The 27,921-nt window shown below is 38.1% G+C and overlaps 2 protein-coding genes across 8 annotated transcripts in view; both read right to left on the bottom strand.

Annotated features, from left to right (window-relative positions):
• LOC134221709 (uncharacterized) lies at positions 1 to 24,026 on the bottom strand. 4 transcript variants are annotated; one of them, XM_062700898.1, is made up of 4 exons: positions 23,883 to 24,026; positions 1,664 to 1,780; positions 1,412 to 1,598; positions 1 to 1,037 (listed from the first exon to the last, which is right to left on the bottom strand). In XM_062700898.1, the coding sequence occupies exons 2-3, from the start codon at positions 1,752 to 1,754 to the stop codon at positions 1,435 to 1,437; spliced, it is 255 nt and encodes an 84-aa protein (XP_062556882.1). In that variant the 5' UTR covers positions 1,755 to 1,780; positions 23,883 to 24,026; the 3' UTR covers positions 1 to 1,037; positions 1,412 to 1,434. The 4 variants fall into 4 exon arrangements, with proteins under 4 accessions (XP_062556882.1, XP_062556885.1, XP_062556891.1 ...); XM_062700901.1 differs by having other exon boundaries at positions 1,418 to 1,598; XM_062700907.1 differs by lacking the exon at positions 23,883 to 24,026 and adding an exon at positions 23,740 to 23,864.
• Positions 1 to 27,921, bottom strand: part of LOC134221730 (suppressor of lurcher protein 1-like) — a 430,147-nt gene that overhangs the window by 150,968 nt on the left and 251,258 nt on the right. The gene's annotated exons all lie outside the window — the stretch shown is intronic.

Raw genomic sequence — 27,921 nt, 5'->3', positions numbered from 1 at the left:
TTTCGTCTTTTTTTGGTCTTTTTATTGAACTCGTATTTTTGTCATAGTTTACAGCCTTGATTACAAATAAAACATTAAGAGTACACAATAAAATAAATGAAAAGAAAAATAGAGGTTCTTATATATGTGTTCCACATTGTCTGCGTCTGTGATTCTACACCTTAACGAGTCTTGATTTAATGGTAGTCACGATTAGTAAACTCCTGGTTCACATTTTCTCCGCTTTTCCTTTTCTGCACATAAACTACGGTCCTGTATTGTCTGTGTGTGTTTGTGTGTCTGTTTTTCTACTTCTTAAACACTACGGGGTTAGTAAGCTTATTCTCATGTTTCCTGCGCATCTTCTTCTTCTTCTTCTAGTTGTTGTTACTTAATCGTCGAAATAAAATAAGTTTTTTTTCTTTCTTTTAATTATTACGTAAAGCTAAAGTTGTCTTCTATACCATGAATTCTGGTTTCCAGTTGGTGTTGCTGCTGTTGCCATTTTAAAATATGATGTTGTTGGTTGTTGTTTTTTTTTTCTTGGAGAGGAGCTGCCACTGTCTTGTTCACATTTCGTCTATTTACATTAATTTGTCAATTGTTGTTGTTGTTCGGTTCGGTCTTCTACATTTGTTTTCATCTTACATCTACCTGTCAAATATGGCTTACTGCGATCGGTGTTTGATCGGTAAGCAACGATTGTTGACTGCTGTTCGTTTCCTTGGTAATGAGTCTTATCGAGAACAGTTGATCGATTGATTGATTGATTGAACGAATGTTTGTCGAGTAAAGTCAGTTGTATTTTCGTCACGATTGGTCGGTTTTTGGTTGAAAGAGAGATAAACCGCGTTTTGAATGTCCTTCATTTTTGTTGTTCCGTTTTTCGTTGATGTTTGTATCGTTGTTGTTGTTGTTGTTCTTTGAGGGAGGTCGCCAAATAAAGTCATTTGTAAGATTTTCTATCATCAAATGTCAAAAATCTTGCTAATGTTGGTTTCATTTAAGCCTCATTTTCTGGCTTTGGCCACACTTTCCTGGCGGTAACATGCTTAGCGCTACAAAAAATAGAATAAGAAGCGATTAAAATTTCAACAACAATTAAAGGGATCAACATTTGACGTCGCTCGCTCGGTGTCAATGAAATGGACTCAAGGTGACAGGCTGCCAATCATGTGTGGTTAAAAATAACCTCAGCTTCGCCAGACACATAACCAGACGTCAAAAATGTTTGTAGCAAAATTTGGACGATACAGTCGACCCCCCATGAGTCGACGTTGTGTGACTCGATACCGACTCATTGAAGCAAATGGAGCCGTGCTGAGATTAAGTTCGCTGGGTTACTGTGGTAAGGATACATATAAGGGATTTCTGAACTTATGGGAGGTGTTTTTGTTTTGAAATCGGATCATGAAGGGTCGACTGTACTTACACGGACAGCGAAATCGCGCACGTTCAGCTTCCGGGGGTGACTCCGTAGGTGTCCTTGCTGACGGTGTTGTAATGGTATCCGGGGGAGTGGATGCGGTCAACGGCGTGCTGGGAGTCGGAGTAGATGCTCGCGCTCTCGTAGGTAGAGCTATAGTTCTTCTTCTCCTTGGCCATGATGTCCTGGGATCCTGCATTTATGGTAGACAAATTCGTTACAGAAAATCTGCCAAGGCTAGCAGGAAGCATTGCTTACCCTTCAACGACTTCAGGTAGGTGTTGAAGAAGCGAGCCTTCTTGCTGATTGGCTCGTAGCTTCCGATCATTTCCAGGTGCTGCTTGAACATTTTGATAGATTTTTTGTGACTTTTGGCTGAAAAAAGAAAAGAGATCTAATTAGCAGCTGTCAAATGCCTAAACGTGGTACGACCCAAGTAGGCGACGAATGATTCATTGGTTCCTTGGATGCGCAGATCAGCAGCAGGAGCTGAAAATTTTCCCACTTCACTAAGTAAACATGCTGCTCAGTTTTCCCCAACGGAAAAAAAACTGAATTTACATTTTCCTGCAACATTTTCCACGGCGCCATCCAGAAGCACGGAAGCCGGGCTTCCCAATCCGAGTGGATGATAAATCTCAAGTTATTTTTCAGCACGCCGCACTTAATTTACCCTTGCCGCACAAATTGCAGTCTCAGATTGCTCGGTGCCTGGCATCTATCTTGGCTGTCGGACTAGATTTTGGCCCCGGCTCAGGAGGATGGCAAGAGCGTTTTCTCCTAGTTGGAGCGAAAAAAAAAGTACACTTGCTCTCGTTTCTGGTAGAATCAAAAGGGAAGAAATGTGACGACCCGGTCATTAAGTATTCCTGTTATGAAGTTTTTGACTTTCCCTCATACAGAGAGGCCATAGTTTCGCTCATTATGTGTGTGATCTTTTAAGAGTGACATATTATGACCATTGTTAAATTCTATTCAAACCTAGCAAATCACAAGTAGGATTAGTAGAAATGTGTCACCCATTAGGAGGATTTCTCAAAAGATTTGTTCTTGTCAGCATCTTCATGGTCTTTTAACTGTTGTTGGATGACAACCTCAGTGAGTAGGCCATGATAGGGACGGCTTCACATGTACAAATGCATGGCTTCCTATGATTTCTGCCAACATTTTATTCCGAATCGCCTCACAAAAAGTTGCCCCAACCGTCCAACCAATTAATTTAATAGAAAGCAACCATATTGTTCGTTTATATTCGAAACTCATTCACGGAATAAAAATCGTTTTTCTTTCTCATTGTAATTTACTTTTGTTGGTGTACCACGTCCCGCGCGTATCAACGCGCAGACATCGGCGAACGCAATTCTCGCATTCACGGCGAAATTCTCGGGAACTTTGGCTGGTGGCTACCCGGATCCCGTCCCGGTATGTGCTGCGCGTACCACCGCAATGCAATTTATGTTATTTTTAAAGTTATGCGAAATCTCGATATACACAGCAGTGTGCCGCGCCGTATCGCGTTGGTCGGTGAATCACGGTCCCCACTGCCTGCACTGTGCGGGGAACCAGGTGGCTAAAATACGAAACGGTGAACGTCATCGCAATTTGGTGGGTCGATTTTATCAGTTGTTTATTTATAAATATTTAATGGATGAAATTGACTCGAATCATCATCCAAATCAGTGACGCTTTCGAAGATGTTTCGAATGTCTGTTTCATTTCAATATTTTTATATATTAATGGGAGAAAAAGCTAAGAGTATCGTTAAGACTTTTTGCAATAAAAAACCGCTTGATATTTCATAAAAAATTTAGCGAATCTTAGTTTTTCATTGTTTCCTGTCTTCAAGGATTACTCGTGGAAATTCTAAAATTGCTAAATAAACTCATAAGAATATCGCACAGAAATTCGGAAGAATGTCTCAAAAAATCCAGGAGAAATTTCCAAAAAAAATGGTAAGCATTTACCAAATATATTCGGAAGTATAATTCCAAAGCAATTCGAAAGAAATTCCCAAAAAATGAAAGAATTTCCCAAAAAGATTCGGAAGAATTTCTTGAATAAATTAGGAAGAACTTTTTCAAGAAGCCGTAATAATTCTTCACGTAAATTCTGAAAAATTTACCAAATCTTTTCGAAAGTTTTTTTTCAAATTTTGGGGGAACTCCCCAAAAATTTTTTAAAGAATTTTCAAAATAAATCGTATAGTAATACCCGAAAAAAAAATCGGAAGAACTTTCGAAAGATTTTTTTAAGAAATTCGTATATGTGGATGCCAAGACAAGTTCAGTGGCAAGAGTTCACTGACATGGAGCAAATGACTATGATGCAATAAATCAGTCATCAACGGAATGTAGAGCAAGTTCTGCAAAGGAGACGCATGGTGTTTCTTCAAAATCTACACCGTGTCTACTCTAAACATGAACACGATTCATAAATGGATCTCTATCCCTGTTTGGGGTTGGGATCGATGCTCCCGACACAAAATTTTCAGTATCGCAAAGCCTGTAGACGGATCAATTGAAATCGCAGCTATTTTTAAGGCAGTCGCGAGACCCTCTATCAATGGCAATCCAGTTTTACATATCACGCCTTGCCGCCCTTTCCTACGGTTCCCACTACTCTTAACAAACAGTTTGAGAACATAACGCTACGTTCAACATGGCAATTGAATTGAGCAAGTTGCTTGAATTGACAACGTAGAGAACGTCTAAACACTTCCGTTTAATTCTATTTAGTGACAAAAAAAAAGTTGTGCGTGTTCAACTTTTGGCAGGTCAATTGAATCAAACTGAGTTGGTCAAAATCATAAAGTAGTATAACTGTCATATTTAAAATTTTGCCTTAACAACTAGTTCTCAGTCAATCCTTGCCGGTATGAGATATTGCGCCAGCCAGTGGTAACAATCTTCCTTACAGTTAATAATCTTCACCAGGGTTTCGACTTTTCGTTTCAATGAGACCAAAGCAAGCGTTTTTCGGGCCAAGGGAAAATCTTGTTTCGTTGTTTATGATGAGGATCATCTTTCACCCATCAATCTTTTCTCTAGAATTAGCATTGGAAGATGAACGAAAATCTTACCTATTAGATGAAAATCCTTTTTCGTTTCATTACTTTTACCTCTCACTCAATTTTCGCGAGAATTATCACAGAACAATTACAAAATTGTATGGCCGCGCTGGGATTCGAACCCAGAATAGTAACAATAATAGCTGTGAGGATGCGCTTACTTTAGCCACACCACCACGCTATCTGTATGAAAGCGTTAAGTTATTTGTTCCACATAAGCTACTACCACTTGCATTGATGATGCCACGAAATGACTCGAATATGAAAGAAAAAGAGCAAAGCAACGTTTAGCGGCAATCGAAGTGAGCGAAAAATTATTATCACTCTCCAGGCTATTTTTCTTTCCCGAAAAGCGATTTCTACCCGAAAACTTCCGTGAGGGAAAATCATGAGCTCCTGAGATTGAGTGAGCATTACGAACCCTGATCTTCACCTGTGTTCAGAATAATAGCAGCAGAGGCCGTTTTTCATACAAAACGGTAAACTTTGACAAGCTGTAACTTTGTACCCCGATGACCGATTGAGCTGAAATTTTGGCAGTGAACTACAAATATGATGAATTTTACACATACTAAGTATCATTTTTTTCGAATGACGCGTTCAAAAATTACGCACTAGGTCAAATTGTTCAAAATAATAGCAGTTTTTGTTTTGGAAATATCAGGAAAACAATTAATTGGAATATTGTCAATTTGAATTCAGGTGCTGCGCGACACTAAGTTTATGATTAAAAAAATATAAATTGTTGAATTTGACATTTGAATTGGCCAATATATCAAAAATAAAAACTGCTATTTTTTAGAACAATTTGACCTAGTGCGTAATTTTTGAACGCGTCATTCGAAAAAAATGATACGTAGTATGTGTAAATTTCATTATATTTGTAGTTCACTGCCAAAATATCAGCTCAATCGGTCATCAGGGTACAAAGTGACAGCATGTCAAAGTAGATCATTTTGTATGAAAAATGGCTTCCGCTGCTATTATTCTGAACACAGGTGTATTTGTTGCTTACGTAGAGTAGGTATATCGTGTTTTATTGCCCTTCGTTTTACGTCCTAATAATAAGTAGTTATTAGTGAGATTTCTTGTTTTGTGTTCAAAGAAAGTTTTTGGGTGAAGAAATTCCGAAGGAATTTCCTAAGAAATTCCTAAAATTATTTCATACCAAATTCTTGAAATAATTGCTGTAGCAATTTCTTTATAAAGAAATTTTCTAGAGAATTCTCGTCCTTCCGGAAGGTTTCCCTGATGCAATTTCCGTAGGCATTTCCGAAGAATTTTCCGTAAGAATTCCGACTAATTTTCCAAAGGATCATCCGAAGGAATTTCTAAAAGCATTTCCGAAGAAATTCTTGAAATAATTCGATAAAGAGATTAAAAAAAAAAACCTCTAGAGGAATTTCGGAAGGAATTTTCGAAGAAATCCCGGAAGTAATTTCCGAAGAAATTCTCAAGACGCAAGTATTTCTTAAGGCTTAAGAAATATTTGGCGAAGAAAAGAGCTTCCTGAATGATGTACCACCGGCGGTGTGTCGTCTGTCTCTTTCCATCTTTCGAAAAAATGTGTATTGCAACAGCGAGCAATACCACAAACACTCATTCAAAATTTACAGATTTATTCAGTGCTTTGTTGCCAATTTTCCTTCCTCCTTAAGTATTTTTGAAGGATTTCCTACAGGACATCTTGATGCATTTTCAAAAGAATTGCTGGATCTATCTCCGAAGTAATTTCAAGAGAATTTATTGAAAGAATCCCTGGAGAAAATTTCGAAGTAGTTCTTGGATCAATGCACGTCGAGTTTTGGTTTTTTTTAAGAATTCGCAATTTCCTTAAGGGTTTCCCGGCGGAATTGCGGGAGTTAAGGTCACTCCTGACGGAATCCAAGTTCCGAAGTGCTCGTGTTTTCGAGGGCACACCATTCGATTCGAAGGCGGCGCACAACTGTCATTCTTGTTGATTTAGCTTTGCTGCGTCGCAGCATGCATGAAATAATAAAAATGACAGTTGAGCATTGCTTCCTGTATTGAGTGATGTGCCTCTGAAAACGCGAGCACTTTTTAAACTTGGATTCCGTCAGAGTGACCTTAAGGGAATAAAATATCGGGAAAAATTTCTGGAAGTATTGCTAAAGAAATTCCTAAAGGAAACTCGGGAGAAGTTTCTAAAAGAATTCTGGACAAATTTTTGAAGGAATTTCCGAAACAATCCCTTAAGGAATTTCCGAAACAATCCCTTAAGGAATTTCTAAAGGTACTACTAGATTTATAAATAAATTTCTTGAATAATTTTGTAGTGAAGCACTGGAAGAATTTCCGATATTTTTGCCTGAAAGATTTTCTGAATGAGTAACAGAAAAATTATTCAGGGAAAACCTTCAAAAATTCTTTTAGGAGAATTCCTTCAATGAATTTCTTTAAGAATATTTCTCATAACTGCTTAAGAAATTCCTGCGGAGACTGCATTAACAGCTCCTTCATTTTATAACGATTTTTTTCAACGGAGAAATGTCTAGAGGATTTCCCGAATTAAGTTTTGGATAAATTCTGGAACTACGATATTTTTGGATTTTTTATGTTTTGTATCAAGTCTTAATTCCAGATTCTTAACTTTCCAGGACTCGCATTGTTGTAAAAATTACAATACATTGATAAAAAATGTCAGTTGACCAATTTGCACCAAACCACCTCGAAACAATTAATTCTTCGTCAATCCGATAGAAGGCTCGGGTAAATATAGCTAAATAAAAGGCTCAGGTGCACTGAAAAAAGCTACCAGTAGTGAATTATTTATTTATTTTATTAGCAATTCATCCTAAAGTGGCGTGATTTTTCTGACAACAACCTTGGAGTTCTTACTCACCGAAAATGATAATTTTGGGAAGTTCGTCCTAGAGTAGCGCAAATTTTTCTAAACCATTCCTGATAATGATATTTGAGCTGCGGAGGTGAACTAGCCTTGGGCTAAAAATCTCTTTAATAAAGATTTTAATAATAATGATATTTGAGCTAATGCGCAGTTCTTACTCTGCTACGGCCGCAGGTGGCCACCAGGCAACCTTTCGGGTTATCCGGAACACCCATAAAAATGATCATTTAGGAAAGTTTGCCCTAGAGCAGCGATTTTTTTTCTAAGAAATTTCTGACGGTGATCTTGGTGATATTTCAAAGTCTTACTCTTACTAATTCGGAACGTCCGTAAAATGGTCATTTTGGATAGTTCGTCCTACACACTCAGTTTTTTATTTCTGCAGCTCGACAAAATCCGCACATCCGTTTGCTCAGCAAAATAAAAACTGATATGATGATTGTTAGCTGGTTTTCGGCAAATTATTTGTTGATTTTTAGCCATTTTGGCAGAAATCTCGGTATGAGGCCCAAACGGTACCCAAATGACTACCAAGCACACTTTTCTGAACACATTGGTTTTCTAATCCCAAATAACTGTGAAAGACGGCACTTTTAAATTCAATATATATTTTCATCCTCGAACAGCTGTGTAGAAGACGACCACTCGCTAATATATAATATGTCTGGAGATATATAACCAAACTGGTGGTCTCACATGCACTAGCACTACTCTACGGATGAATTTTAAACAATTTTTCAGCATATTGATTTCCAATTCTCGAACAACTTTGCAGAAGACAGCAACTTTCTAATTCCCACAGATCTCGAGATATCGAACCAAACTAATAACTCATATACACTAGTGCCGCCTTACGGCTGAATTCTAAACTAATAAGTTTTTCAACATATTGGTTTGAAATCCTCAAACAACTTGAAGATGTAAACTTCCTAAATCCCATAGATCCCGAGATTGCGAACCAAACTGGTATTTTCATATACATAAGCGCCGCTAAGTGGAAGAATTCCAAATCAATTTTTTTCTTGACTCATAGGGCCACATGGGATTAAAGATGATTAAGATTTTTTTCACTATGCCAGGTTAAGATTGTATAAGAAACATCACGCCATGTTTCTCACCAATGTTCCGTTGGTTCCAGAACTTCCGGAGGGAAAGCATTCTCAGACTGTTGTATATTTTTTCAACACGCGAGCTTTCGTGTTATGAAAGTTAAAAGGAATTGCGGAAGGTTAACAAGGTTTTGTTTTACTACTGTTCGGATTTTCGAACGAATTCTTGGAGAAATTCCCAGAAGAATTTCCTGGAGGCATTCTTGCAGTAGTTTCTGAAGTAATTTCCGATCGAATTTGATTTTATGCTTTAATAATTATTTAGGAAATTCCATCAGCGGTTTTTTTAGAAATTCCTCCAGAAATAGATTTGCAAACACCCCTAGAAAATTTCTTCTAAAATTTCCAAAAATTCTACTCCAGGAATAATTTACAAAATTGTCCCAGTGGTCCTTTTGAATATATACTCCTCCAAAGATTCTTCCGTAAAACCTCGCAAAAGGTCTTTCTAGATTTTTTTTTTGGTAAAACAATGTAAAATTCCTTTGTAAATTCCTGCAGGAATTATTTCGAAAATTTTACTGAAAAATTAAATAGGAAATCTTAAAGCAATTTTCAAAGAAGTTTCTCATAGAAATCAAAAAAGATTTCCTGAAAAGAATTTCTGATGAAACCTCAAAGGAATTCCCAAAAGAATTTCCTGAACAAATCAACAAAGCAATGCTCAAATGAAATTCCGTGCGAATTTCTAAAAAAAAATCTCCGAAGGTCTAAAGGAATTTCTAAAAGAGTTGCCTAGAAAGATCCGAACGAATGGCCGAAGGAATTCCTATTAGAATTTTCGAAGCAACTTCAAGAAATTCCTCCTAGAGTTTCCGAAGGGATTTCTGGAGAAAGTACTGGCAGAGTTCTTCCTAAAGGAATTTCCAAAGGTATTCCTAAAGAAATTTCGGAACGATTTCTCCTAAAGGAATTTCCAAAAGTATTTCTGAAACAATTTTCGTAAGTATTTCTGAAGGATCTTCCAAAGCATTTTCTGAATAATTTATTTAAAAAAATTCCAAAATAATTTGTAAAGGGATTTCCGAAATTTTCTCTTGCATCCTTTTTCGAATTTTCGATGGAATCCTCCAATTAATTTTTCCAATTTTTTTTTCTATTTTTTTTGAAATACTGAATTTCCGGTCAAATCCATTCAGCGATTCCTCCGAGAATTCTAATACATTTGTTAGGAATTCCTTCAGCATTGTTTTGAGAAACTTTTTCAAAAAATCCCTTTGGAACTCCTTAGTAAATTCCATTGGAAACCCACCAGAAACTCCTTTAAGAATACTTACCTTTCTTTAAGAAAATTGTTTCAGGAAAGCCTTCCAAAATTCTTTTAGGAGAATTTCTGTTATGAATTCCTTTGAAAACTGTCTAAGAAATTCCTGCGGAAATTGCATTAATTACTCCTTCATTTGTTAAGGAATTGCATCAGAAATCATTTCAGGATTTTCTCAAACAAATTATTCCAGTAATTCCTTAAGAAATCCCTTCCAAAACTCTCGGAAGAAATTCTTGGAAATCTTTCATTATTTCCGCTAGAAACCCCTCGTTTTTTTTTTTATTTCATTTTTTCACGTTTGGGTTTTAGTCGATTATGGCCTTTAGTGTAATTTAGTGAGTTCACCCCATTAAAAATTCACAAATAATCAAAGAAAAATCAGGAGGTGCTTCAAAAGCTGTGAAAGTTCAGGTTAACCGAGAAATTAATAAATACCAAACGTGTAAATAAATATTGGGTCTTTTATAAATTTCAGGAAGAAATCTTCCAACTAAATTTACGGAATAATTCCTGCAGGCTGCAAGAGATTTTACAAAAGGCAAATTTACAATCGCCTTTTCAGTGGATATTCCGAAGGAATCCTAGAAAGAATGTCAAAAGGCAAGAATGGCGTAGTTTTCTATTTTTTTTGTCTTTATTCGAGAGGTTTTCAGCCGTAGGCTGGTGTGGTGATCTACCACTACATTGTCTCAAAGCATCTACCCGTCAAGGTAGATCAGGACAATGAAAACCAGGCAGCTCATCTATAGGTAAATAATTATGAATATTTACCTCTCAATAGTTACCTGATCATGTATATATATAGAATGTAAGTAGATAATAAAATTAGAGTTAAGGTAGAACCAAAGGCGTTTGGTAACTCTCCCAGATATCACATTCCCAGAGGACGACGGCTTCACTTCACTGGCTTATCTCGAAAACTATTCTAAATTTTTTCTGAATCGAATTCCTGGAGTGGAAGTAGTTTCTGAATTTTCATAAGAAATTTCCAGAGGGAAAACCTTAAATATTTCCGCATATATTTTGCATAGAAATTTCAGAAGGAATTTCCAATATAATTTCCAGGAAATTCCTAGATTTACCCAAAGATTCTTAAAAAATAATTAAAGAATTCCTTGGTAAGTCTTTCCAAAATTAATAAAAATTACATTGATAACAAGGTTACTCAAAATCTCATTCCGAAAGCTATAAAACTCGGTAATAGATACAACAATTGACGGAATTCTTGCTTCTTCGCATAAATCCTATCACCCGGGCTAGAGGTAGGTTCGATATGCTCACTTTCGCCATGAATCAAATCGAACTGATTGATCAGTGTAGAGTGTAGAGTAGAGTGAGAAGGAACATCTGAAGTCTCCAGCTTCCTTCTATTTTTTTCATGCTTAGCCAGGATGGTCTTGAAACCTTGTTTCTTTGTTTCAGAGATTCCCCCTTCCTCTTGTCTTTGTTAATGCTCATAGAAGAGCGTGGAGACGCAAGGTTCGGCTCATAAGTTCATCGAAACGTCCCAAGTTTGCTCTATCGTGGCCTATCTTGCGCGGTGTTGTAGTTCGCTGGTGGTGCTCTGTGTAACAATCCGGATTGGATACCGATCACTGTCTGAGCAGTATGGTAGAATTTTCCTGTTAAACCTAATTGCGACACATGTGTCTAACAGAAAGAGATATCTAGTATTTGTGAGTCGGGTAAATTCGTCATGCTGCACCACAAGTCATAGTGGTTCTTCACCTCAGTAGCATTGGCCTTAGGTGGCAAAAACAAAGAAACTGTGATTTTTATTGCAGCGTAGATTTGTACGCCAGCTGTTAGAATCCTTGTTTGCAATGGAGTGCGTTGTAATGGCGTTCCGTTTCTGATTGCCAACAGAGTGCCCTGTCTGCCATGTGATGAAGATTGGCTATACAGCAGGTCATAATTGTATCCAAAGAATTTTTCTGGAAGTCACGGTCGGTTGATGCTTCGAAATCTTTATTTGTAATTCACTTCACTGTGAATGGAGGCGCATACCCAAGATCTAGAATGATCCGGATGCGATCCTGGAAGGTATCGCAGTTCTGGATACTTACGGGAGATATTTCATGGTAAAAAAAATAAAATTTTGAGCGAAGAAATGGTCAGCGTGTTGATTATGTATACAACGTGACCCAATCATTCGAAACTGACTCTATCAGTCGACGTGTTTATTGGTGTGAAACTATGTCACTCAAAATAAGATTTAACTGAGCATGTAAATCACTAACAGCATAATATCGTTGAAAATGTGTTAAGTTGTACGATTCGGTAGCGAAAAATTTCAGTAAAACTTGAAAATTAATTCCGATTTATTTTTACAACTCACAACAAAATTTCATAAATTTAGATGGGTGTCATTTGCCCTAGATTTTAGGTTCGAAAAACAAATGCCCATGAATTCGAGAATACAGGAAGGCAAAGATTTTAACAGGTGTGTTCTTTTTGACACTAAACTGTAACATTGCTTCTCATTAGATGTTAGGTCATTACTTTTGACCACCCCTTTTTGTGGAAAACCCACTATAAAAAGACGGTCCTCATTGTTTCTTTTGTAGGATTTGGCATTCGGTTAGAAGTTTAGCGGACGGGGAAGCAGATGGTTCTGCTTGAGAGCTATGTTATATACGAATCAATTCATTTCGATTGGTTTCAATTCATGTTTGATATCTTCCACTACTGTTGGTTCATATCTGAGGAACTGAATACATCTCGAGTCGATTTTGCTCAGCTGTAAGCCAAACTTTTCTCTTCCAGGTTATCACAGATAGATCAACGGAACAGTAGGGAAACCATTCTGCATCGCATTCACGTCATTTCAGATAGGAATCAAAGTTTCATCACTGCAAAATTGTCATCACATTCAGTTTCCGCATTGTTTTCAAAGAACAAGACAATTAGATAAACTCCAATCCGATTGTAGGATCAGATTTTTTCATGTGCGGTACAATAAGTTATTTACCCACCTTGAGCGAAAAGCAATGAGAATTCAACCAAATTTGAAACTGGATACTAATCTGAGTAACGAAAGTTCAACTGACTTTTTGCCAATAACGATTTCAATTAAAACTAATAGAGGTATATTTCTCTATACCCTAATCGGTTCCTAATCGGACCCAAAATTCCTGTACCAATCAATTATGCAAGGAATTTCGTAGTGACGATTTGCTCCCATATCGGATCGGATATTTGTTGACTACAAGAACGCTGGGAGCAATCATGCTCAGGACATTCCATAGCAAATATGTGATGTGTCTGGACCTCACACATGTTTTGCCAATCTATTCCACAAGGGTGATGAAGTTTGTCACACATGTTTCTTCGGATGCCGCTTGCACTTATTGACATTTTATGTTCATTACTTCTTTGTTCTGTTTTACCAAGGATTTGCGCATTCCCAATATGTATACAATTTTAACGGTTTCTGAACCTGCAACCGGTGGTTGCCATTGAGTGTAAACATACTCGTTATCAGCAATTATGCAAATTGATCTTTGGATCTATGGGGCAGAGCCAATAATACTCGTCCATTGCACTCGTTTGACCTGGTATGTGTGCCTCTAATTAAACATCAAAGGATACAGGCAGGCATGAATTGATCTATGGGCATGTTTACGTTATGCTTTCTATTCGAGTGATTGCAACATTGCCATGGATTTCCATTTCATGCGTGCGTGGCCGCACGCGTTAATGAAAGGGTGCGAAGACTTATAGGATCTGCGTATGCAATTGAATGCAACTCAACATCCGGTGGTAGCACTCTCATGCAGGGCTGACAATAGTAATTCTCGCCGTATAAAGAATGCGGAAAAATATACTTTTTTTCATAATATCGAATAACGTAACACCCTTTCGAACTGATTAAAAACAAAATGTCTCAAATAAACGAATAGGAGGGATTCTGATAACATAAATGTATCGATAACAACGTTTATAACGCCTTCATACGTTACTTCGAATTCATTATTACAAAGGTTTAAAGCATCGCATAGCAGCTGCCGCTTGAAGAATAAAAATATGAAGTCTTCGTGCATCGAGGTTGTCATGATGATTTGTTGCATGACGAAAGCTAATGTCTTGCGCGTCTTCGACAGTGCGACTAGTAGCAGTGAAGACACTACTACTTGTCATTACTGTGGCATTTCGTGCTGCGACAATGACTTTTTGTAGCACTGTTCTCGTGTATAAAGAGCAAAAATTTTACTGAGATTTAAGTCGATTTGTCACTTGACGGATTCCACGCAGAATGACACATCGACCAAAGTTGATGATAGTTGATTTCATTGAAACTTGTCACATATTTTTGACAATTTTAAACTAATTTAAAAAAATCGATCCTCGAGTAATTTATAGATTGCAACTCGGAAACTGTTCATTGTTCGAAAAAACTATCTGAGAACGAATTGTAAGGGACTAATAAGGCTTAATGGTGAAAATATTACACTGGTCAAAAAATATTTTACACTAAAAAAAATCTATAGTCAATGTAACAATTGAAATATCTCAAAAACCAATATTTATATTTTCACCAAATTTTTACCACAAAAACTTTGTAATCAAGTTTTAACGACATCAGGTCAATGGAGAAGTCAAAATTTAAAAAAATTAGTGGAAGCTATTTTTGGCTCATTTTTGAAACATTGACTATTTACAAGGAAAGACATGTACTTCACGCCGAATTATAATTCCTAGGTCAATTTTGAACAAAAAAAGCTGTTATTTATTTTCAAGTATTACCGTTTTTGAGATATATCAATTGATTCCAAGCCACGATTCCTCTAGACCAATTTTCCCAACCTCGTGTCTCTCAAAGGTGGTTGAATGGCTTATCAACAGTCATATGTGTGAGGAATAGAAGAAGTATGAAAGATTCTATTTCCGACAACATGTGTTTCGTCCTAGGTTTGGAACTAGCTCATGCTTCAGTATCCAAGCAGTTGTGCTCCAGAACGCAATCGAGCAAGGAAAACAGCTGACCTTGTCTTCTTGGACAGCTGAAAGGCGATCTACCGCACTTGGACACCCATAGTACATAGCCAATAGGCAGATAAGGGCTTCTCAGGAAATATTCTCAAGTTAGCGTCCAGAGCGTTCCAACAAGAAGGTACTGGCGTCCTATAAGGATCGTTTATGGTAGTAACCCTGTTGATAGTCGCCAAACCCAAGTAAGAAATACGGTTTATGACGCTCTTGAAGAAAATGATTTACTAGGGAAGGAGCGGTATTAAACTAAATCTGTAGATTAAAAAAAACACAAAAAAAGTTTTAAAAAAAAATTAAAAAAGAACATCTTTACATTTGTTTACGCGGATGATATTCAGCTTGTAATTGTCAGAGACACTCCTGTCCAAACGCAAATCCAAAGCAGCGTCACCGTCTTTCCGGTCAGCCTTAAACTAGACGATCAGCCCATTTACAACCGAAAGCTTATAAAATATCAGGTCTTAAATGACCGTCCCCCATTTTAAAGTGGCCGAATCCGGCTGCATATCTGGGATCAATTTCATCGAAGACACTGTTCATTAACACAATACAAATAACAGGGCCATCCATTACTGTATAGGTCAGGCGCTTATAGACAGCAGGCTTGAGTTGACCTGCCCAGAACACCAAGAGCTGGTTAACTCTCTCTGCACAGTCTTTAACCAATATCTTTGTGTGGCCTATGGGATTCTTACCTCTCCACCCACTGAGGATGCCTGAGCTGATGCAGGGGTTCTTCTATTTTCCACCATTTGCTGACGTAAGTAGCCGGCAGCATCATTAAACACCAACTTTACAAGGTTTGAGTGTCGACCCAACTAAGGGCCGGTATAACATCGTGGTGTTGGAATATGTGTGTGGTGTAAACCATACCGTCTCAGATAGCCAGCTCCATAAATGCAGTGTCTTTTCCGCTGAGGCTGCTTTAGGTCCATCATAAGTGGTTTCTTTTGACAAGTCCACCAACAAGACCACTTTCTCTATATGGCACACAACCATAAAGTTTTGAGAAAGTTGTTTAGAAAAGGGCTGTAAAAAATTCTGACTAGTAATTTTTTTATCAGATGGATTTGATTTAAATGTAACTATTTCAATTCGAAGCCACCCCATTGCAGTTTCGAAAGATTGAAAAGCGAATTGTCACCTTTACTCTTACATTGTAGTTAAGCTATTTTCAATCAAGAAATTGCTAATGATCCATATAAATTAAACTAAGGTTGAATAAAAAAAATCGCAAATTAAGTAGACAATTTCATTAGAATCTTTATTATTTTAATTGTTATCATACGTGCTTTCTGCTAAAAAAAAACAAACATCAGAAAGAAGGCAATTAATGCTGTAATTCTTTGTTTTTGTTTATGAAATTAGTTTAATTAAGCATTCTATAGTTTTGTACATACACATTGTTTATAACACTCTTCCTGACTAACTGATATGGCCACCCTTCCATTCAAAAGATCTTTGATTCGAATTCAAAAAAAAAAATCTTCATAAGTTGTTCCTAAGTTCCTAAGAACTTCCCGTCCGAAGAAATTGAAATGGGTCTATGGGTCTCCGAGGCTTCTACAAAAAGTTCGTTTTCGTAGTGAAATGATAGCCTTTTGGTACAACTTTGTTGTACGAGAAAGGCAAAAACATATAACAAAGCAGTTTTCCAGACATATATGGCCGGGGCTCTGCCAAATCGCACCAAACGACAACAGAAAATTTCCCATTTTAAAGCCCAACTTTTTGGTAAGCAAATTTAGTTGACCACAAATCTCATCGGATATCTCTCAAACCCATAACTGAGGATATCCTACAACAAATGCACTAGTGAAACGATATGAAACAATTTCCGGTTTTCCATGTACGAACCAAACATAACAAGACAGTCAAAAAGCCGCTTAGTGCGATTTGGCAGAACCCCGACCATATTTTACGCTTCCACATCATGGTTTGACCTTTTTCGAGTAGGTGAGAGAGGGTAAGGCGGACAATTTCACCAAATAAAATAAATATTGGTTTGGCTGTGGTAACTGCCTGGAAATATTGCCTTCAAAAGCAACCACCGTGTTTGTGGTGAGATTCTGCATTGGCCGGATTTTGATATCGTAGTGTGCCATGATCGCGACCGGTGTCATATTTCTATGTCATTCGTCGTCACAATATTGTGAAAGGGAACGTCTACAAATTACGTAACGCTCAGAGGGGGAGGGGGGTTGAGTGAAATGTGACGAGGAGGGGTTGAAAAAGTCATTGTTTTGCGTTACGTAATTAATGGATCTTCAGTAAGTTGCTGATTATTGCTTTAGAAAAAATAAAATTCCAGTGTATTTTTTTTAATGTCTATGATTTCGTGTGAACCAGAGGTGTACTTCGGAAGTGTTTGGAAAGATTTTTTGAAGTAAAGCAGACAGTCTGAGTCTTCGACTCAGTGGACCAGTGGAGAATTCTTCGTATAGCGGTAAGTATCCTTATTACTGGGGCGGGGAATCGAACCCACACTCCATAGCACATGCGTCTAGACAATTGACGTCGCTAACTGCACGTACACCAAGCTAATATAAAACAAAAACAGAAAAATAATTGCATTGAAATTCACCTTGGATGCTTGTTGCTATTGACTGGAAGTGGATAAATGTGGTACCGTGCGGGACCGAAATCCGTACAGCACCGAAATCCGTCCACCTCATGAGATATCAATAAATTAAAGGAGGTTAAAGGTAATTAATGTAGGAATAATTAATCTTATCCTGTTCAGATACTTGACAGTATGCTTTTAGGGCATAGAATTGGAAAAAAGGCTTTGCAATTAAAACCACAATAAAAAATCTCCACCCACCAAACACGAAGTTTGTGCTGCCATTTTGTTTTCGGGTAGAGCATAATTGCACCAAATGCGAATGTGTTTTAATTGCTAATTGCAATCATTACATAAGATAAGCGGAATACAAATCGAAGGGATCACTTCTCAAGGTGCATATCGAACTATAGAAATAGCTGTACGGATTTTGATCCTGATCCACCGTGGACGGATTTCGAGTCAGGAGTAGTTGATTTAATTCATTATTTTATCACGTTTTTCGTAGTTTTTAATGAGTAAATGTGAAACACTTCAAAAGTAGAAGCCTTCACGCGCCTGTGTCAATGACAAACGTTTTATTTACATTCGATTCCTATTTTCTAATGACTTTTTCATATACTTAGGTGCTTAAGTGTACGGATTTCGATGCCCCACGGTAGCATGTTACAATATTTAAAACAAAATGTGCGGATTTGGAAACAAAGTAGTTTTCAATCTGAAAGTGGAGTTATTAACTGAATCCTTACTCTATTGATAATGGTAGCACAAGTTAGCGTGTACTGGTCATAAAATATCAGGTAGTTGTAAATAACTTCCTGCATTGCAGCTGCATTAGAGTTAACGTCTTTTCAACTCCCACTCGATGAATTCATATTACTCACAGCCATCGGAGACAACGAAGCACTGCTTTGATTTCCGATTATGATAGCCTAAGTCTGCACTAAGTTTATCACATCAAGAACAAAATGATGAGCACATGTTATGCTTACATGCTTACAAAAATGTCCTCGTGTATTCCTAGGACAATTTTCTCTTTCTGAAGTTTCTCTCGAATGTTCATCTTTACATCCTTCGGAAATTTCTTGAAAAAATCTTTGTGGAATTGCTCCGGGATTTACTTTATGCATTACTCCGCAAATTACTTTCGAAGATTCTTCGGAAATTCCTCTGAGAACTCTTTCGGAAATTCGCTCGGGAGTTCCTCAGGGAATGCCCCCGGGAGTTTGTTCGAGAATTCTCCCTCGAATTCTTTCGGGAATTCCCCCCGGATTTCAACCGTGTAATCCTCCGGGGTTTATACCATGAATTCCTCCAACAAACTCCCGGAAACTTTCTCCGTGAATTCCTTTTGGAATTCTCCTTGAACTCTTAGGTTATTCCTGCGAGAATTCCTTCGGGAATTCCTTTCAGAATTTCTCCGATTTTTTTTTCGATAATTCCACATGCAGTTCCTTCGGGAATTCTGCAGGAAATTCCTACAGGAAATCCTCCAAGAATCCTTCGGAATTCCTCCAAGAGTCGGGAATCCCACCAGAAATTCCTTCTGGACTTTCTCAGGAAATTCTTTCGGGAATTCCTTAGAAAATTCTCCAGTGAATTCTTAGGAAATGCGTCCGGAATTTTCTTTGGGAATTTTATAGGAAAGGAAAATCTGGAGTTTCGGAGGGTTTCCTGGAGGAATCCCCGAAGGAATTCATTAGGAAATTTTTAGAGGAATTCCCGGAGGAATTATTGAATATATCGTGTTCCGCTGAAACTTCTGTGAGAATTCCCGTTGGACCTCCCATAGGAATTCCCAAAGGATATCCCGTTGTGTTTCCTGGAAGAATTTCTGAAGGAATTCCCTAAAAAATTGCCGTTGGAATTCCCAGAGGATTTCCTGGGAGAATTTCTGGAAAGGTTAACAAAGGATTTACTATAGGAATTCCCGAAGAAATTATTGGAGGGATTCTCAAAAGAATTGTTGGAGGAATTCTAGAAGGAATAGCCGATAGAATTCCTGCAGAAAATTTCGTGGGAATTCCAGAAGGAATTTCGTGGGAATTTCAAAGAGAATTTCATGGGAATTCCAAAAAGTAATTTAGTAATAATTTAGTAAAGTAGTAATTAAGTAAAGTAAAAGTAAGGAATGTCCATAAGATTTCCCAAAAAATATCTCGTTGGAAGGCGTGGAGTAGAAGAAATTCTTGGAGAACTTCCCGATGAAACTCCCGAAGAAACTCCAGAAGGAATTCCCGGAGAAATTCCCGAAGGAATCCCCGGGGAAATTTCCGAATGAATCCCCGGGGAAATCTCCGAAGGAATTCCTAAAGGAATTAACAAAGTATTTCCTTGAGAAATACCCAAAGGAATTTTTGGAGGAATTTTGAAGAAATTCCTGGAGAAATTTTCGAAAGGATTTCCTGGAGGAACCCTCAAAGGAATTCCCAAAGGAATTTCGCCAGAATTCGCAAAGAAATGTCCCGTAAGAATTCCGTTGGACCTCCCATAGGAATGCCCAAAAAATATCCCATAGTTTTTTTCCCGGAGGAATTCCTGAAGAAATTCCCGAAATAATTCCTGAAGGAACTCTTAAACAACTTCCCGAAGGAATGCCAGGAGAAGTGAAGAAAGGATTTCCTGGGGGAATTACAAGTGAAAATAACAAAGGATTTCTTGGAGGAATTCCTGAAGGAATTATTGGAGGAATTCCGAAGGAACTGATGGACGAATACCCGGTGGAATTCCTGAAGAAATTTTGAGAAAATTCCAGAATGAATTTTGTGGGAATCCCAAAAGAAATTTCGTGGGAATTTCAAAAAGTAATTTCGTGAGAATTCCCGAAAGAATTCCCGTAATAAATCCAGAGGATATCTTGTTCCTGAAGAATTTTCCGCAGGGATTCCTGGAGGAATTACAAAGTATTTTCTGAAGGAATACCCAAAGGAATTATTGGAAAGTTTCAAAGGAATTTCTGGGATAATTCCCGAAGGATTTTCTGGAGGAATTCTTGAAATAGTTTCGTGAGAATTCGCGAAGAAATGTCGTTGGAGTTCCAACAGGAATTTTGAGGAAATTGAAAAAAAAAATAACGAGAATTCCCAAAGGAATTTAATGAGAATTCCAATAAAAATTCCAGGAGGAATTATCTTGAGAATAACCAGAGATCTTTCTGAGACAATTCCTGAAGGAATTCCCGAAGAAATTTCCGGAGGAATTCTTGGTGGAACTCCTGCAGAAATTCTCGAAGGAGCTCCAGGAGGATTTTTCGAAGGAATTCCTAGAGGATTTCCCGGAAGAATTCTCACCAGAGTTCCCGAAGGAATCCCTGGAGAAATTTTTGAAGGAATTTTCTAAAGAATAATTGGAAAAATTCTCGAAGGAGAGTGAGACATATCCCGGAGAAATTTTTGAAGGAATTTCAGGAGAAATTCACGAAGGAATTCCTGGAGGAATTTCCAAGTCTTTTGGTTCCACAAAGCTAACATTAGCGTATAAGAGTCATTAAAAACTGTTTGGGAAATAATGTTTTCGGCTCCGTAATACTTCACGGCAAATGAGCATTCCGATTGAACGCTGGATCAAAACAAAAATTATCCATTTATTTTGATGTTTGTAAACAACTGAATTTGTTCATTAGAAATTCATTGGAAAATTGATATTCGAAAACAGAGTTTGAAATAAAGTACATACTGTCCAAAGAGTAACTTCCACGAAAACAGAACTATTTAAAATCTGACGATTTGCCCTTTTGATGCATTTTGATAAATCTTTTTGGAATAGATCGAAAGATCTTCGACCAAGAAATCTACATGAGATTTTCTGGTGATGATGGTTTCATTCACAGATTTTAGTCAGCTAACGATTGTCAAATTTAATTCTGGAGTAAATTATATTATATTAAATGTATTGAAGCCCATTTTTTGTTATTGCTAAAAATAGCGTGTGCAACTCGTTACAAAACTCGATTTTTTTCAGTACACGTGGTATGCTGCAAAATTCATCTTTTTGCAAATTGTTGCAGAAGCCACTGTTTCGAAACATTTGGCAATTACTAAATTATATCAACAGTTGTTTCAATATCTAGCGTTGTTATAAGGTTACTATAATTTTGTTATGATGTTTTGGGTGGGTTTAGGAGCGTCGTATGCGATAATGCTTGAACTGAAAGTGAAACTGTATATCAAGTGCTTGAAAAATGTCAAGTAATAATCCCCTACAAAACTTTAATTGTTTAGTATTTCAATGGAATCATTTTTTGTGTCAGTTATACCATATTAAGCTATGTTTATGTCAACATCGTGCGTAGGGCAATGCTTTAATTGTCTCACTCAGCTGATTCTGTCTCCTTTACGCTGAGCTCAATTAAACTATCATTATTATCCTTTAAGTCAACAGTATTCCCATTTAGAGGAAAGCATGCCATCTCAAAAGTATAAAAAATCTCAATCATATTGATAATATTCACATTTCAAAAAGTTGTGATATTTCGTTGCCGGAAAACTCAGGAGGCAAAATGCCTTCTAGCTGGGAGCTCTTAGGGAACAACGCACCACGCGTCGGCAAATTAGCATTCTGGTACGGACAGTACGTGGAGACGCGTAGTACATATTGTAAATTAGTCCCACAAGGGCGTTTTGCCTCGCCGAAATGTTAGATGTTTCATCAAAATGTGGAATATTTCGGTTTTTTCTACCTTCCTACCTATTATGTTGACACTTTTTTCCTTAACCTACATAATTTTAGGTCTAATTATGTTAGAGCCATCCCGTAAATATGAGGGAATATTCAAAAGGCGTTTTACTTCAGGGGCGTTTTGGGGCATCTTCCGCTATATTTTATTGTACCTTCTGATTATCTGATGACATAAATCTAATTATCTAATGACAGAAATTTGAAATCTGATATGATGACAGAAATAGAAACTTCAATTATGAAAGCAATTTCGTTTATATTAAATCAGTACTCTTCTGATTATTCACTTGTCTGTTGATGCTTTTGATAGGTTTAAAGCAAATGACGGATTTAAAGTGATTCAACCAAGTGACAAAAGTTAACACGACGCATAACATTCAAAAGAAAGTGACAAACGACCATAACTTCCACAATAAATCAAAAAGCGCCAACCCGGCCGAGCCACATCAAGATTATCATCCATTTCGGTATTATGACAAGCTTCGTCCCAAACTTTTTCCGCTCGGTTCAGCCGGAAAATTCAAGTCTCGCAAAAGAACTTTATCAACTCCACTAGCCGAAAGCACACACACAAAACACACACGCCAGCCAGCCAGCCGAAGGCCATTCCTGTTCGCGTGAAACCGGCTGACCGATTATTTTTATGCTACCTTTGCGACCAGATTACAGCCCCCCAAAACGAGTCCCCCGAGATATGAGTTTCATTTTTTTTCTCGTGCTGCCGGTGTGTGCTCGCACACATCATAGTGCTGCTTGTGGTGTTTTAAAAATAATATTAAACAGAACAACACTTCGGAAAATGCGCGAAAAAAGAAAGAAACGACTAATTCGGCGCCTGTTCAAACGGACCGCAGCAACAGGCGTAGTGTGGGTAAGTGCGAGTACGGAACACTCGGAAAAGCGGTGAGTTTTTCGCCCAGCGTGCTGGGAGGGGGCACCAAATTTTAAATAGATCTTGGCTTTTTGCAGAGGCAAAAACCACCAAAAGTTTGCCTGCTTGCTGCGTACCTTCGTACGTTATGAAACGAATTCTGGGTGCCTACACTTGACTCCGTCTCTGGTGCTATTTTTAGTAGCACTCTCACACATGACCGTTGAAGTTTGCCAGCCCGGAGCCGTGGGTTAAAATTTTCGAGAAATTATGGCTATTGGGTTCGGGATGCGGAAGGCCACATCGCGAAAACCGAACCACAAACAAGGACCTGCTTCCAGCTGGTTAGGTCGAACGCAGAATAAATAATTAATCCAGACATCCAAACAGTCCATTTAAATTGGCAATTTGTCACACTCGATGTGGAAAATCAGTGGCGCTTCTGGCGATTTATACGGTTTTAGCACTTCACTCTGTGATGTGACGGACGTTGTTTTTTATCCTCTTCCAATTTAATTGATGTTATTTTGCACCCCCACTGGCAAGCGAGCGTACTTTCACCCTTCCATGTTTGTTATCCTGGCGAGGAAAAATGCCAAACAGACACCAATCGATTCGTAAATTCCACACAATCAGTTTTTCAATAACGAAATTAAATTCCGGTTCCGCTTCGAGATTAACTTTTGAAATCAAAGGCCTATGTTTGCGCACACCTTGTTCCGCAACTTTTCCGTGGCCAATCATTTGATCACGAGCCAACCGCTTTTTTCATTCAATGTTTGTAGAAAAATCACACTTGATATCATCAGACATCGCCTGGAGCACGTACAACCAAACAAATGTCTTTCACCACATGCGTGAAGCACAGTTACTCCAGATAAATGAAAAACTGGGATAATGTCACTCATAGAAAACTCACTCCTTTGATATTTCACACCCTTCTATCCCGGAAAACACAAACTCCAAGAAATCAATGAATCTGCACTCCACCCACTTCCCAGCACTATTCAAACACCTTTCAAGAAAAAAGGAAAATTCAATATTGGAAAATGCACAACATACCGATCCTCGGTGAAATTCAACTGTTCTTTTTGCAAGATATCTCAAGACTGATTAGAGTGATACCGGCGAGGCACTAAAAAACCCCTCCCGAGAAGTCATCCCGACTGTAATGGTGTGCGTGTAACGACTTTTCCCGTTACCCATTTTCCCGTCCCAGCATAGACCGACCCCGTCTCCCATCTTCACTTGGCTTCGACTCAAGTGTGCGATCGCCAACCGCCGCCTTTTGATGATCATCATCATCAATGATCGCGCGGTGCAGCTCATACTCCTGTGTTCGCAACATAGCTACACAACAAACGGCACCACGCTACATAATGAGGTTCACGGTCCTCCGGTGTCGCGAGCGATTGCGATGGTGGTGGTGCCGGCGAGTTCAAATCGGGAATCGATTAGTTTAAAAATATCTCCCCCGCCGCTCCCGTGCGGAAAAAAAGAAAAATCGTTCGCCCGTCACAGGTGTTGAACAAAGGAGGCGACGGATCGAGTGCGGTAACAATGGAAAACGAGCAACGCGACGCAATGTGACGGCGTTCGTCGATCGCGGAGACACAATGAAATAGAGCACAAAAGCGAGTTTTGCTTTGCTTCGACGGGGATCAAAGGGTGCCATGATCGATTGCCAAGGGCAAACCCGTGGCGATTATGTGCGTCTTGGTCAGGCGATCCTGAGAAATTGTGTGACATTTTTAGAATGATAACGTGGAGTCGTAATCAACAAGTGCTTATCGATGGTTTATCATAATCTTTCAAGCATACGGTAGGTTTTATTTCGATACATATTCGGAAACAACATACGTTGAACAAAATCTACCAAACCTTAATTTTCTTCGTTTGAATTGGGTTTAATTTCAAACATAAAAAATCGGTAAAACAAATAAAGTTCAGGAAATGTGTTTGCTATTATTTATTAAGGAATAATCTGACGTAGTTTTAAGAGAATCGTTCAACTTTGTTTCATCTTATGAGTATCATCTCATTTTCATACTTGTTTCCTTGTCATATAATTTTAATGGCCATTTTCATTCGTTGGTTAATAGATTGGAATTAAATTACAAGAACACAATTTTCTTCTTTCACTTTTAATACCACTTCCGGTTTACTTGAATTCGGAAAGATCAGATAGTTGACCCTCTAACGCCCAAGACCGCCATTAGACGGGGTATGTTGATTATTTTATGTGATTTTCAATTGTTCAGATTTCATTAAGTTTCTGATGTCGATCAATAATATTGCATTGAGAGAAAGTAAAAATTTGTATCGAGTCAGGTCATGTTTTCTTAAGTAAGCAGAACGATCGGCCGGTCATCGAAATTTTGTTCTACTTTATGCGGGTGAGTAAATTAATCAGAAAGTAAAAATTTGTATTGCGTCCAGTCGTGTTTTCTTCAGTCAGGTGTTCTGCTTTGTGCGGTCGAAAATGAACAAAAAAACGAACCCTGCCACATTTTCTACCCCATATATCCGTCGACTTCTATCCAAGCGAGTATTATGTCAACATTTTCCTACCTATTCCTCAATTGACCTGCATTCGGACACGGCCGGCGTGGGTATTGCTTATTTTTGGGTTACCAGTTCATACACATTGAAGATGATGTTAGTCCCAAACTTCATCTTTTGGCTCTCTTTGTAATTACAGCTGAACTGGCAATGACTGAGTAGCAACCGTGGGCGGTCAATCATGCTCAATCCTTCGTTCTCACTATTCTTCTGTCGGAGTTTAAGAAAAACAATTTGGGATTTCGCAAAAAACCCAAATTGAAAATATTTAGTTTTCTTCAGTTCCGGAGAAAACTGAATACAAATTTTAAAATCAGATAATAGTTAGGGGTCGTCCATATACCACGTGGACAGGTTTTGATCAGTTTTAGATACCCCCGTCCCAGCGAAGACAACCACTCATATTAATTTTTAAAAAATGTATCGTTGCCATACGCCCTCTCCTCCCTAAACTGTTCACGTGGTATAGGGGCCGTACACTAATTACGTAAGCAGCTTTTCTGAGTTTTTCAGCCCCCCTCCCCCCATGTAAGATTTTCTTCATACATTTTTTTATATGGAGCGTAAGAAAATGACAGCCCCTCCCCCATAAGTGCTTACGTAATATGTGTACGACACCATAGGCACACTGGACAGGCCCTTATATAAATACAACAGTGCCTAGTCGACATTTCTCAATCGATTTTGGTTCCGTATATGGTTGTAACTAATCGTGTCGTTTTCCTTGTTCTTTCCCTCACTGACATTCGGATTTTATAATGGTTTTATGGAAGTCTAGTTATAGAACCGAAAAGTTACTTGAGATTTCCTTGGTCGGCGCTAATCATCGTGATTTAGATCAGATGATTTTTCGTGCTAACTGTCTTAGTAGATGCCAGCATCTTCAATAAAACATTTGTTAGCTGTCCCATTTGTCGGTCCATTCGTCTGAAATCGGAATGGAATGAAATGGAATCGTATCCTGTACGTTGTTCTCTTCAGTCAATTCGTTCTTGGCCACACGCTTTGCTGCCCTTTTCTAGGTTCAAAAAGGTTCAAGGACAATCTTTCTTCTAGTTGATGATCTATTTGTTGCTTCCTTTGAGTATATCGCTTTGATTTTCGTCCTAATAATAGGACAGTTTACAGTGAGTTTTTATTTAGACTTCAAGCTCCGGCCCTTCTGACGCCTTGGAAGTAAAGCACTATTCACTACTTTAAAATTCACTTGAAGGAAGCATAGCTATTAAAAGGATCTTTGAATAATGTTTTCATGGTTCAAGTGTTATTTTTATTTGAGTAAGTTTCATATGTCTTTTCTTTTCTGCTGCTTTGTTCATTTAAAAACCTTGCGTAAGAATATAGTTATCTGAATCAGTCATCCAAATTGGTAACAATTGCTTGTATCAATTGTAAAATAATAAAAAAAAAAAAATAAATAAATCAATTCAAATTAATAAACAATGTAAAACAATTTAAATCCAATCAGTAGGAAGTGAATTGTGAGCATGCTAAACAAAGTTAATGTGCTCAAATTTGAAATTCAATCGCATAGGTTGCGATGAGATGTCTGCATCGTATGTCACGTAGAAAAATAATGATTCAGTGTTCGTTTCTTGAAGCGTAAGGCTCTTAATTATCAATGTTTGGGTTTCTATAAATTTTCCGCTGATTGGAAGAGCCAATCAAATGGGGACTTGTATAGCTACAACAATGACGTGGTCGTTGTCACTCAACGAGAAAATCAAATGGATAGTAAAAATGTGTGTGTTTTGTTTTAGGGATACGGTATGCCGTCCATCGCTCAGTAGTCAAAACCAACGAGCAACGTACATTTGCTAGAACTCCACTAGCAGAACGTTTCTCCTGAGCTTACGATTTGGGTATAGAGTTTTACAAAAAGCGTCTTTTATTGGTTTTCGAGACTATGACGAACAGACGAAAATGCAGTCCCTATGTAAAATAACAATGATCAACGCAACCATGCTATCAAAATTTAAATCGACAGAGAAAGGGAAGACAATGTTCTACAGCTTCATGGAATCAGTCGAAGATGCACTTTCCTGTTCATCGTCCATTCTTAACACGGACAATGGTGGTGTCGATTACGCTGAAGGCTGATAACATGACTTTGAGGATGGCATCAACATAACATTACTCAGATGGGCAGCAAAATACATCTTTTCAGGAATGCGACAGGACAGCTGCGAGAAAAGTGAGCACCTGAAAACTACTGGATCGATTGTGCATGAGGAAGCTCATCATCTGGCTCAAAATCCACACCAACCATCGGATTCACCCAAGCGCCCTAGAAAAATGGACTTAAATGGATTCAAAACAAGTGGAAATACAACAATGAAATCGTCGTCGAAACAAGAGGTATAAAAAACCAATCGATCAGCTCAGTGCACTCGGCACCTACAAGAAAATGAGGTAAAATCAAGCTGTCAAGATAAGACAAACTATGTGAAGCAGGATGGTCTCGACAGGATACCCTGAAACAGAGCTCACAACCGAACTGGAAATCTTCAAAGGCGGAAATTATAGCGAAAGAGTTGGA

The sequence above is a fragment of the Armigeres subalbatus genome, chromosome 1 (assembly GCF_024139115.2).
Source record: "Armigeres subalbatus isolate Guangzhou_Male chromosome 1, GZ_Asu_2, whole genome shotgun sequence".
Taxonomy (NCBI): domain Eukaryota; kingdom Metazoa; phylum Arthropoda; class Insecta; order Diptera; family Culicidae; genus Armigeres; species Armigeres subalbatus.
This window is presented reverse-complemented; position numbering and strand designations above follow the sequence as displayed.